At 45.1% G+C, this 12,240-nt stretch overlaps 1 protein-coding gene across 6 annotated transcripts in view; it reads right to left on the bottom strand.

Annotated features, from left to right (window-relative positions):
- The window catches only part of LOC135388544 (transmembrane protein 135-like), a 297,964-nt gene that overhangs the window by 202,844 nt on the left and 82,880 nt on the right, over positions 1-12,240 (bottom strand). For 3 of the 6 annotated variants that reach the window (XM_064618147.1, XM_064618145.1, XM_064618146.1), the window contains exons 3-4: positions 4,901-4,993; positions 4,816-4,849 (exon numbers count right to left, since the gene is read on the bottom strand). In XM_064618147.1, coding sequence (XP_064474217.1) covers positions 4,816-4,849; positions 4,901-4,993 — 127 coding nt within the window. Of the gene's footprint in view, positions 1-4,815; positions 4,850-4,900; positions 12,112-12,240 lie in introns of those variants that run through there. The other 3 variants (XM_064618149.1, XM_064618150.1, XM_064618148.1) reach the window with 3 other exon arrangements.

Genomic DNA, 12,240 nt, shown 5'->3' with positions numbered 1-12,240 from the left:
CCACCGCAGTTCGATAGATTCTCTCCTCGACCTCGTCACGTCGCTGGAAGAGACCCGACGAAGAGGGAAGATCCCGGCTGCAGTGCTTCTTGACGTTAAGAGAGCTCATGATACCGTCAATCATCCATCAATCTTACACGCTCTATACAGTGCTGCGCTCTCACGTACAACGTTGCTTTGGATCGCTGATTTCCTCATTCAACGATGTATTTTCGTTCAGACAAGACAAGGCGACAAAGAGCAATTCCCCATTTCCCAGGGGGTACCACAAGGAAACGTCCTACGCCCGCTCCTCTTTAATGCTGTTATGCCGGCATTGGAACCTGCATTCAGCGGAAAGTCAACTTGTCCCTGTATACCGATGACATCTGTATTTGGACTACAGGTACTTCCCGTCCAGCACTCTGTCGGCGTCTCCAGCGCACGTTAGATGCCATTCGTCAGTATTTGCTCCAGGCAGGAATGAAGATATCCGCAGAGAAAAGCGCTGTTCTAGCCTTCACGCCAAAGACATGCATGGATGTCGCCTGTATATTGGTGGAAGTCCACTGGAGCAGATGGCACATCACAAGTTTCTCGGCGTAACTCTATCATGGAACTCGTTGTGGAAGCGCCACACAGACGACCTTGAAAGGAAAGTCCAACGTTGGGGCAACGTTATTCGTCACTTCGCAGGTATGAGATGGGGACGAAACAAGAAAGCTCTCCTCATGTTGCACAATATACTGGTTCGTGGCTCAGTAATGTACAGCCTTCCCGTCCTGCAGGGACTTCCTCAGACACTGGAACAAAGGATTCGAGCCCTGCTCGCGCGAAGCCTTCGAATATGTCCCAGGTTCCCTCGAGGCCCTGAAACCCACTCAGTAGTTGCTGAGCCGAGGGACGTCCCCATTGAGGCAATGATGGAAGTGCCTCGAAGCGTTCTGGCGCAAGCACTGTCGCAAGAAAAATCGAGTTTTGGAGCAGCGTGGCGCAGCTTCGCGATCCGCCGACGAAGGGCCTCGTGCGTGTATGGTTTCTCATTTATGATGTGGAATGAACGCTTTCCACATTCAGTTTCAGTTTAATCGTACCCGCATCCGACTGCATCTCCACGGAACGTGTTTCGTTGTCGATAAGCCAAGCGATCCTCAAAGGTAGCAAGTTACAGTGATCGACAATAATAGGCAACCATATCTTTAGAGACACGCAAAGCTACCCTTACAAATCGAAAAGCGGTCTTAAACTATTGAGATCACCTCATGCCTCTGAGCTTGGATAGCGAAAAAAATAGAAGTACAATGCAAGTGAGTTGGTGTATACTTGATGTATGCAACATGTCCCTGAGACTGCTTTGCAAGGGCTTGGCTAGGGCTTGGCAGGGCTATAGGCTAGGCCTATTTGGTATGCATCAGCTTCAACTGATTAGGTGGCTTGCAAGTCGCTGTGACAGCTCCCTCTCACGTTTATACTTTGTCAAACGCTGCTGCGTCTCGTTCACTTCGGGTTTCGTTTTCTCATGACGCGCGATCCCTGTGAACTGCGAAGTAGTCGCGTAATCCGCGCTTTGGCATAACTTTGGCATAAATGTAGCAAAGACATCCTGTACGGCGCAGAATGGCGCAGCACTTCCGTCGCTGCATTGAGGTTCACCGTAATCGGGAAACTACACGCCATTATCTGCGCCTACGTGCACATCATAAACGCCACTCCCCTGATTCGCAAGCTTAGCGCTAGACGGAACGCGACGGTGTATGCTTCTATAGCATCATTCAGACCACATATCCCCAAATTCATAGTAGACTCGACGGCATCAAAACTGCCTCCATGGACGTTGCCATCGCCGCTTGCCACTGTCTCCATACCCGGCCTCAATAACAGCAAAAAGAGCTATCCTGATGTTATCGTTAGGGAACTTACCCTTGATTTCATCGAGGCTCAACATTACAACAGTATCGGTGTATACAGGGATGGCTCGTCGACCAGGGACACTTCATCTTCAGCCTTTGCCATTCCGTGAGACTCCGTTACACGAGGATGTCGTCTGTCTCACCGCACCTCATCGACATCCGCTGAGCTTTATGCTATACTGTTATTCTTGACATATGCGGCAGGCTGTCAGCCGCGGCAATGAGTAATTTATACCGACGCCAAAGCAGCTCCCTTGTGTATTAAAAACGTGGACATCAGCATTCCCTATCCTGTGCGCCCTGAAGTCTCTACAAGAACGCTCTCACTCCGTTGCCTTTCAGTGGGTTCCATGGGCATTGCGGAATAACTGGGAACCATGAGGCCACGAGGCCGCCGCTGCCGCTGCACATCAACAACAGCCTTATACGCCCACTATACTTCCGAGAGGAGACAGAAGGTCCCTCCTCAGGCATTTGTCTGATTCCTTGTCTACCCTACAGTGGCAACGCGACATTCCAACCAGGACCCCTTTGCGAAGTGTAGTGACCCAACACTGTTATACCGTCTGCCTGCAAATCTTCCTTGTCCCCATAAGTCGCTCATCCACAGGCTACATCTGAACGTGGCCTTCACCCCATTATATCGCTACCAGCTAGACTGTGAGGCTAGCCCGATTTGCAACGCGCGTGGTGTACTTGCCAACGTAGAGCACACACTCCTCCGCTGTCGGACATATGCCAACGAGAGACGTACACTGCAATCACAGCTTGCCACCCTTGGCAGTCGCCTCTTAAATCTGTCGTGCCTCCTCGGCCCTTGGGACACCGCGGCCCACTCCAGGGCGGCCTTACGTCATGTAGTTTTTTTTTAGAAGACTGGCCTAATGGACTCATTGTGACCCCGAAAGCGCCCTCGGTCATTCTCACCATCACGATCAGGATCTTCATCACCACTCCGATCTTCATCGTCATCTCTCATCGTCATCTCATTTTAGATCCTCTAGCTATGGGCTGGCGTTCCACTCCTAGAGTGGAAAACCTTCCCGCTCCATCGTCAAAACATAATTGTTGTTGTTGTAATAAGCGGGCGTTTTTCAATGGAATGCAAGTGGGCTACGATCTAAGTTGTTTCTACTCAAACATCCAATTCCTCTTTTGGCTATGACTATGAGTGAAGCATATATACAGGGTGTCCCAGCTAACTGTGAACATATTTTTAAAATACTGTATATATAACACTTTTTCCAAGACGAAATTAATTGCAATATAGCATATGCTGAAGGGCACCCCCTAGGAAGGCATTAGCAAAGTCCAAAGGCAATGTCCTAATTAACTTTCATTACTTAACTTTTTAATTATAAAAGCCACAAAGTTGTCCCAATGAGAACATCTGTTCCTTTCAGTCACCTGATATCGTAGCCGTTTTCAGAACAAAAATTCGTTCGATAGATCGCCCGCAAAAAATTAGTGAAAGAACGCCATTTTTTTTTCTTTATTTTGTTCATTGCGCATCTTCGCAGACGCGTATTTCCTTCATCCCCAACGTGAGTGGGAAAAGGAGTACAGTGCCGCCTCATGCGTCGAAGATGAGCTTTAACTTGCGGAAACAAAACAAAAACAAATGTATCGGGTGGCTCTATCGGAACTGGTCTTATCTTGGGTTGCATTTTCTGTTTCCTTTTAATCTTTTTCCAGGACGCGGGAGGCGATAGTGTGCTCTTTCTCCCTCTCACATTGGGGGTGAAGGAAAGACGCGTCTTCTAAGAAGCGCAGTGAACAAAATAAAGAAAAATGGCGTTCCTTCACGAATTTTTTGCGGGCGATCTATCGAACGGATTTTTGTTCTGAAAACGGCTACGATATCAGGTGACCGAAAGGAACAGATGTTCTCATTGGGACAACTTCGTAGCTTTTATAATTAAAAAGTTAATTAATGAAAGTTAATTAAGACATTGCCTTTGGACTTTGCTAATGCCCTCCTAGGGAGTGCCCTTCAGCATATGCTATATTGCAATTGATTTCATCTTGGGAAAAGTGTTATATATATTTTTAAAAAATATGTTCACAGTTAGCTGGGACACCCTGTATGTGGAATCTGACTTCTGGCCAACCCCAACCCAGCCCAGCGCATCAGCTACGAGCTCTTCAAGCCCTCATCACATTTTTAGCAGCAACAGGGTTCCTGCATAAACTCTGAACATTTATCATCATAAGCCATCTCCTCCCCCTCCAGCAATGGGATATGGTGCCGCCTCAGCGGCGAAACATCCCACTACTTCATCGTCACTTATTTGTTGTTGTTGTACAAAAATAGGTATAATAGTAATTAGCATCCTAAGATAAGTATTTAAAGAGACTGAAACATTTATTTTACTGAAAAACATGCTTTCGGACGGAGTTCGTCCTTCATCAGGTACGATGCTCCGTCCGAAGGCTTGTTTTTCAGTAAAATAAATGTTTCAATCTCTTTAAATACTTATCTTATTCACTTGCGAATGCTAGACTTCTCCCATTTTTGGCCTGTTAGTTTAATTAGCAACCTGTCTGAAATGCGTTACGCAGGACTTCAATATCACGTGACACCTGTCCGCCTATCCCGGGCGGGCTCCCACTGTTTTCCTCTGCGAACGTAGAAGGTCGTCACCGTTCAGTGTGTAGAAGTGTTGAAAACTAATTAATACGAAAAGCATGAATAACTGATAGTTGATTACTTGTGGCAAGTTCTACACGATGGTATCTTGAAACGTCATGATATATTTCACTTATAGCCCCTCTAAATGTAAATAAATGCACCGTACTTCCCGTGCCTTTGTAGTCCGTATCTCAGTTTTCCTTTTAGCAACATATGTTCGAGTCCCTTTCTTCCAGCATATGTATATTATATTTACATAATATTTGTTGCGATGTATCACATAATTTCACTTACAATGTTGCACACATAGATGGCGAGAGCTTGTCTCCTGCAACAAAACACGTGTCATTATACAGAAGGCATTAAGCAGGGTGCTCACCTGCTTTTCCTCTCCAGCAGGATGGCCATGAAGCTCGAGATGAACCCGGGCAAGTAAGTAGAGTTCATCATGTTGTACCTCCCGAAGTATTTCCTGATAAACCCATGCAGCATGTGAGTAAACAATGCAATCGACTAACAGGTCATTGAAACATTCGTGTAGCCTGCTTCATTTCAGTGGTCTGGGTGCGCTCTACCAATATCTTACACACGAGTACGATCAGCCAAGCAGTTTGCAGTATATGTGTAATTATTGTTATGTTGAAAATATAGATCTAACGTTATGATTATTGGGTCAAATTAGACATAGATAACAAAAGTTACCAGTAGAGTCAGGCAGCTGCAAATAAGTACCTATAACTCATGCAAGTATAGCGGACTAAGCAACTACACAACAAAAAGAACATGGTCCCAATGGCAGGACTACATTGAACACGCGAGCCACAACAAGAGTTCTGTTGCGGTGCCCTTTTTCTGTCGCTTATTCGACCGGTGCCTCTTTGCTGCTGATATATGTAAGTTGTAGACAAAAGCAAGACAAGCCTCATGTGTACTCAACAATTTACAGGCTATCAAACAGAATATGCTTCTAGTATGCACACCTTGGTAGGAAATTTTCATACATTTACGATTGCATGTCATCATGGATGCGGAACAGACACTACACAGGTGGCGCACACGTTGCTCATACACGCACTAATGTCACCAGCACTTCATGCTCAGTTGGTGAACCTACTTTTTTTCTCACGTTTGCGCAACTTGCTGAGATGCACTGAAACGGTTCAACGAGTGAGTCGTTTGTGCCCGAACCAAACGACTGATCCTGCCGATTCGAAACGCTTATGGGAAGCGAACTAGAGAGACTTTTAGCAACTCGGAAGAATCGTTCAGTCCCAAATGTATTCAAGATGGGTTTGCGTAGCAACTGGATCGTGGTGAATTATTCACATGTTTACTTGTTGTAAATATAACATATCGCAGTGTACTTTCAGACTTTCTCTTTGCGGAAGGCTGTAGCTAAGACGAACTATGTTGGTCACGGTGTTGTCAACGTGCTGTCAAACAGACGCCGGCACAGTTGGGAGACTCGATCTCACATTGATGAATCAGGACGATGCAGGAGACAGTTTCGCTTTGAAAAGGGTTAATCACCCTTGTTCGAGCCTCTCTCGATAGTTAAACCAAACAGGGAGTAGTAATGTATCAGCTCAAGAAGCCGGCAAGTCACATCTTCGTCTGGACGCCATTAATTAGCAATTAGAGCTAATTGGGACACCCCACATTAATCAGGACCCTCCAGAGAGTCATTACACTAATTGGGGACCATCTAAGACACGTCCAGACGAAGATGTGAGTTGCCGGCTACTTGAGCTGATAAAAATAAAAAAAATAGGTAGAAAATAAAATGAAGAGATAGAAATAGAGTGGAGAGAAGGAGTTTAGTTGAAGATCAACGACGTCATCTTGAAGAAAGCGGTCCGGAACGCCCGCTGACCGTCGCTGGGCGACGGAGCACAGAGGCAGGTTGCAAAGCATCGCAGCACCAGTTCCGCACATCCTGTGACGTCAGCTGTGACGTCATCATGGCATGTCTGGGCAAGTTAGGACAGCTCTGGACATGCAAGGAGAAAAACACTCGTAATACAGAGGCTGGGAAAGCAAGAGTATGCAAACCATCAATAGCTAACAAGAAAATAGAATTAGTTACACAACAAATGAGCCCACCAGAACAGGAGCGCAGAATGATGCGACTGCTCCATCCGAGAGGCAGGCAGAGAACTGACTCGTAATGGTTTTTTTTCTCCTGTATAAAGCCCCGCAGCTGCATCCCCTAGCGGTTACTTTCTCAACTAACCTCACAACAAAATTATTAAGAATCACGCCAGCGCTACTCCCGTTCCCAAGGCAGAAGATGATAGAAAATGGCGGGGATGCCCGGACAACAGCAACCAGCACTGGCACGAAAATTGCAAACAAAGCGGGAACAAAGTTGGCGAAAGCATTAGTTACACAACAAATCACCTCACCACAGTAGGAGCGCAGACCGATGCGACTGCTCTCGTCGACAGCCAGGGATCAAGTGACGACGGAGCGAACGACCGCACGTCTTCTCCCAACGAGAGCCAGAGGTGGACTGACGTAAGCGCCACTCTACGGGTGCTACGCATGCGCGCGCTCGTAGCGCCCTCTGCGCGCTCCTACCGCCACCTGCGAGAGGCTAAGAGAGAAGAGCATTCCTGTGCCCCCTGCTGGCCGTTCTCATTGGTCGTGAGGCTAAGTGAGAAGAGCATTCCTGCGCCCCCTGCTGGCAGTTCTCATTGGTCCAGACATCATCCTATTGTCTCAAGCCTACACTGTTCTTTTCCACTAATGCTCCTTTGGTCAATCTGCAGTGAAGCCACGGTATGACGTCATCATGCACCTGCGTGGCTCAAGGACGCGTGCGCTCTAGACAGGGGACCTATTATTTATTGAATCACTATCCCAAGATTATTTCCTTTATTCTTCTATAACGACTGCATAGGAAACTATTGCAGAAGAGCACCATGCATGAAAGCTGATCGAAGGAATTCCAAAGTCTTACTAAATGAGACTTGCAAAAGAACAAAACATCCTAACATGTAACTCCAACAACGTCTAATAAGAGGACTAGGCACTCAACAAATCAACGCGCGCAGAACTCAGGGCAGCACTATCGTCAAGACAACAATGTTCCTTGTCAAAAGAGAAAAAAATACTAAGCGTCAACAAAGGAAAGCATGCATATCGGGGCATGTCAGGACACGTCAGGACAAATCGTACGACTGCTGGGCAACAGAGGAAAACAAACACTTGAACAGAGTGAAAAAGACACTCACCAAAATTTTTCCCGTTCACAGCATTCCCTCATTGTAAATCCGCTCGTCACAAAATCCACCTGCATCGTCGAACACCATTCACCAGTGACGAACCACACATCCGCACCCCATCAGAGGCAGACAGAACCCCACCGAAGCTACGCTCTTCCACTGACGGCCAACGCCAGGAGCAGAATTTGTGTGTCGAGACCCGTCAGTGTCCAAGAGAGAAGTGAATCCTTGCGCCCCCTGCTGGCCGTTCTCATTGGTCGTGACGTCATCCTATTGTCTCAGGGCTACCCTGTTTTTTTCCACTAATGCTCCTTTGGTCAATCTACAATGAAGCCACAGTATGACGTCATCATGCACCTGCGTGGCTCAAGGACGCGTACGCTCTAGAAAGGGCACCTGTTATTTATTGAATCACTATCCCTAGATTATTTCCTTTATTCTACTATAATGATTGCATAGGAAACTATTGCAGAAGAGCACCATAGACAAGAGGAGATTGTAGCATTTCATTCCCAAAGTCTTACTGTACAGGAAAAAAAAAAAAAAAATGGTTCAGCAAGACATCAAGTCACACACCTGTCCTCCTCGCGGTTACTCTCTGAACTAAATGAATCGCAAAATTATTAAGAATAGCTCTACTCCCATTCAAGGCAGCACTATCGTCAAGAATATGCCTTGTACAAAAAGAAAAAAACTACATGTAGAAGGAAAGCATGTCAGAACAAGCCCAGGCATGTCAGCACATGTTTGTCAGACAAGGGGGGAAAAAGCGAAAAGAAACAAAGAAGGAAACCAGCATCAAACTATTTCTAAGCACACGCACTCCTCTTATTCAAAAACAGTGCTCATCATAAATCTGCCCAGGACAATACACACTATTTTTCTATTGCCACACTTTTTTCCAGTAACGGTCAATGCATTGCTACAGACCACGTGACGTCATCACATCCTGTTTGAAGAAGACACAGACAAAGACTCCTATTATTATTTATTGAATCGCAAGATTATTTCCTTTGTCCTACTCTTAACGACATTGATTCTCTCATTAAAATTCAACAAAAAAGCACCCCGCATATTAACGATTTTCACCCCAAAGGCTCATCATGGTCATTAGAATTACAGTAAACTGCCACTGCTCTTTTAAAATAATAAGTGAGACCACTCAACATCACCTCCAGGCTTATGTAATACATGACCCTTTCTATGCTCACACATTCGTTGTCTGAGGCTACACCTGCGAGCAAAAAAGGCGCGGAAGCTGGGTGGGCAAAGTTCCATTCGCGCATTGCGAGCATAAAGGCGGGAAAAGCCTGGGAGCAAAGTTCTATTCGCGCATTCCAAAGCACAAGACAGAACGCCTTTACGGGAACACGATAGCATTCCTATACTATATTAATGATTATTGCATTGCAGTTTAGAAAAACTACAACTAAACTATAATTTTAGGAGCCCATTAAAATTCTACTTTCTATGGAAACTATAATTGCCCTATTATTTGGATCGCTACTAATGAAGCGCTCCAATTTTTTCTCTCTTCCCATTTCAGCCTTGTCATGCAGGGAAGCAATCTCATATCCAAAATAATTAATTTACACTGAGGGTGCCGTGCTTCAGGAATTCCTATCCTGCGCTCAGATGCAAGCATTTCTTCACGGATACCTTTAACAGCTGACTTCCTCAACATATCGAACACCCAACAAAATCAAACAAACAACCCCACTTCCACTGGTAGAACACTATTTAGCTTTTACGCAGGAGGCTTTCTTCTACATAAAAAGTAGAGAAAATAAGAAAAGAGCAGCAAAAATTGTGTGCACTTTTGCTTGACTTGAAAAACCTGGAGCATATGCCAATAAACCAAGAAAAAGACACTCATGTCTGGTATCTGATAGTGCCACATACACAGACGCATTGTCGCAAAGAAAGCACAGGACAGGGATACACAAATTTCCTTAGGTGAGCAGGGAAAAGGCTTAAGACCTCAGGAATAATAGCAGAGTCACTGGACATCGCTACGCGGCTAACACAAGATAACAACAACAAGATAATAGCGGCGGGTAAAATTGCAGCACTGCTAAACAAGCCCCAACATGCCATCATGACGTCGCAAACCAGGAAAAAGAAGCACGCGCGCGCACACAGCAGCTCAGGAATGCACAAGGAGAGGTGCTTTATAGGAATTTCTACTCCACACACTCAGATACCAGATTTTCTGCACAAATACCTATAACGGCTGACTTCCTCAACATATCGAGGAAAGCGAATACTGACACTCAACATATAACAAAAAACAAACAAATTCCATTCTCATGAACTCTCTCCTCTGCCGAGCGGCTTTCTCCTGCTCTACCTGGATGCTGACTGTTTCCCCTCATCTACATTCTGAGTAAAAGCCGTGAAAGGAGAAAAGAACCGCGAAAAATTACACGCATGTGTGCTCCAATAGCTGTAACTGCAAGAAACCGTAGCGCACGCCAATACACTGAGAAAAAGACACCCATTTCTGCCACCAGATAATTCTTGCATAATGCCACATACACAGTCGCATTACCCTTGCGTAAAGAAAGCACAGGACAGGGATACACAAATATCCTTAGGTGAGCAGGGAAAAGGCTTAAGACCTCAGGTCACCACACATCGCCACGCGGCTAGCACAACATGACACCAACAACATACTAGCGGCGGGAAGAACTGCAACACTGCTAAACAAGTCCAGACATGCCACGATGACGTCACAAATCAGGGGAAAAAGCACGCGCATGCACGCACAGAGGACAACGCATTAAACACACGGAGCGCTCAGGAATAATCGTAGCGTTACCGCACATCGCTACGAAGCTCAACGTCTAACCCAAGACGACAGCAACAAGATATTAGCGAAGAGTAAAAATTGCAACACTACTGAACAAGTCTAGACATGCGACATCGCATACAAAACACTGGTGATCGGGGAAAAGGCCTAAGCCTGCGGCGGATCATCATAGAGCATACACAACTTCATTTTTCTATTTTGCGTAAACTAAACGCGGTCTGCTTGGAAAACGACGTACAAATTTTCTTAGGGAGCAGAGAAATATATAAATTTGTACTCCGTGCTCAGATACCAGCATTTCTGCTCAAAAACCTGCAAAATTAAGCACTGCTTACTTCGTCAAGATATCGAACACCCAACAAAATCAAACAAACAACCCCACTTCCACTGATAGAACACTATTCAGCTTTTACGCAGGAGGCTTTCTTCTACATAAAAGTAGAGAAAATAAGAAAAGAGCAGAAAAAAATTACACGCACTTTTGCTCGCATAGCTATAAGAGAGAAAAATAAAATAAAATATCGACACACACGCTAATAAACTGTGACAAAGACACCCATTTCTGCTATCAGATAATTATTGCATAATGCTAAATACTCATTTGCATTGTCCCTTCGTGAAGAAAGCACAGGACAGGGATACACAATTTATCTTAAGCGAGCAGGGAAAGTCACTTCTACTCGAACAGCTTAATACCATAAAGTCTGAATTTTTGCAAAGCAAATAAAGCTTGAATAGCGCTACGAACGTGACAGGCACATACTAACAAACAAACAAACAAACAAACACTTCTTCGAGTCTGTATTATCTTTAAAAAATAACGAAAGCACACAAAAAAAATCAAATCGGCTAGGTAGCCTACCAGACGTGTGAAGCCAACTTGCGGTTTTGCTGGATGCACATGAAGTCAGATTCCAATTGGAAATCGCGCTAAGGACGTGCCAAACGTGGAATTTTCGCAAGATTAATCACAATACCTGGAATTCTGTTCATTTTAGCGGGAATGCTGGCGCTTGTGCTGCATTATTCGAAATTTTCGAATATTCGAATTTCTCGATTATCAAATTTTCGAATACGAATAGGGTTCGAATATCAACAATATTCCAACGACATCCGAAATTTCGAATATTCGTACACCTCTAGTGAATACTGACACTCATCAACATATAACAAAAAACAAACAAACAAATCCCTTTCTGATGAACTCTCCTCTGCCGAGCGGCTTTCTCCTGCTCTACCTGGATGCTGACTTTTCCCCCCCTCACCAACATTATGAGTAAAAGCAGTGAAAGAAGAAAAGAACCGCGAAAAATTACACGCATTTGTGTCACAGGACAGGGATACACAAATTTCCTTAAGTGAGCAGGGAAAAGGCTTAAGTCGTACCGCTCAGGAATAATCGGAGAATCGCCGCTTATCGCTAGGCGGATAGCGCTTGAACAGCGCTACGAACGTGACAGATACATACTAACAAACAAACAAACAAACAACAGCAGGACCGGCGTCGGGCACTCATAAAATACCCTGCCCAAAACAAAGACTTCACCAGGTTCGCGATTCCATTAAAAACGCTCGTCCTATCCTAGAGATAGCAATGCAAACGCGACTGCCCTTATTTTTTAAAACCACTATTTCACGCAATAGTACATAAATGTATCACTCGTGTCACACGAAAAGGCA

Source organism: Ornithodoros turicata, chromosome 3 (assembly GCF_037126465.1).
Source record: "Ornithodoros turicata isolate Travis chromosome 3, ASM3712646v1, whole genome shotgun sequence".
In the NCBI taxonomy this organism is placed as follows: domain Eukaryota; kingdom Metazoa; phylum Arthropoda; class Arachnida; order Ixodida; family Argasidae; genus Ornithodoros; species Ornithodoros turicata.
This window is presented reverse-complemented; position numbering and strand designations above follow the sequence as displayed.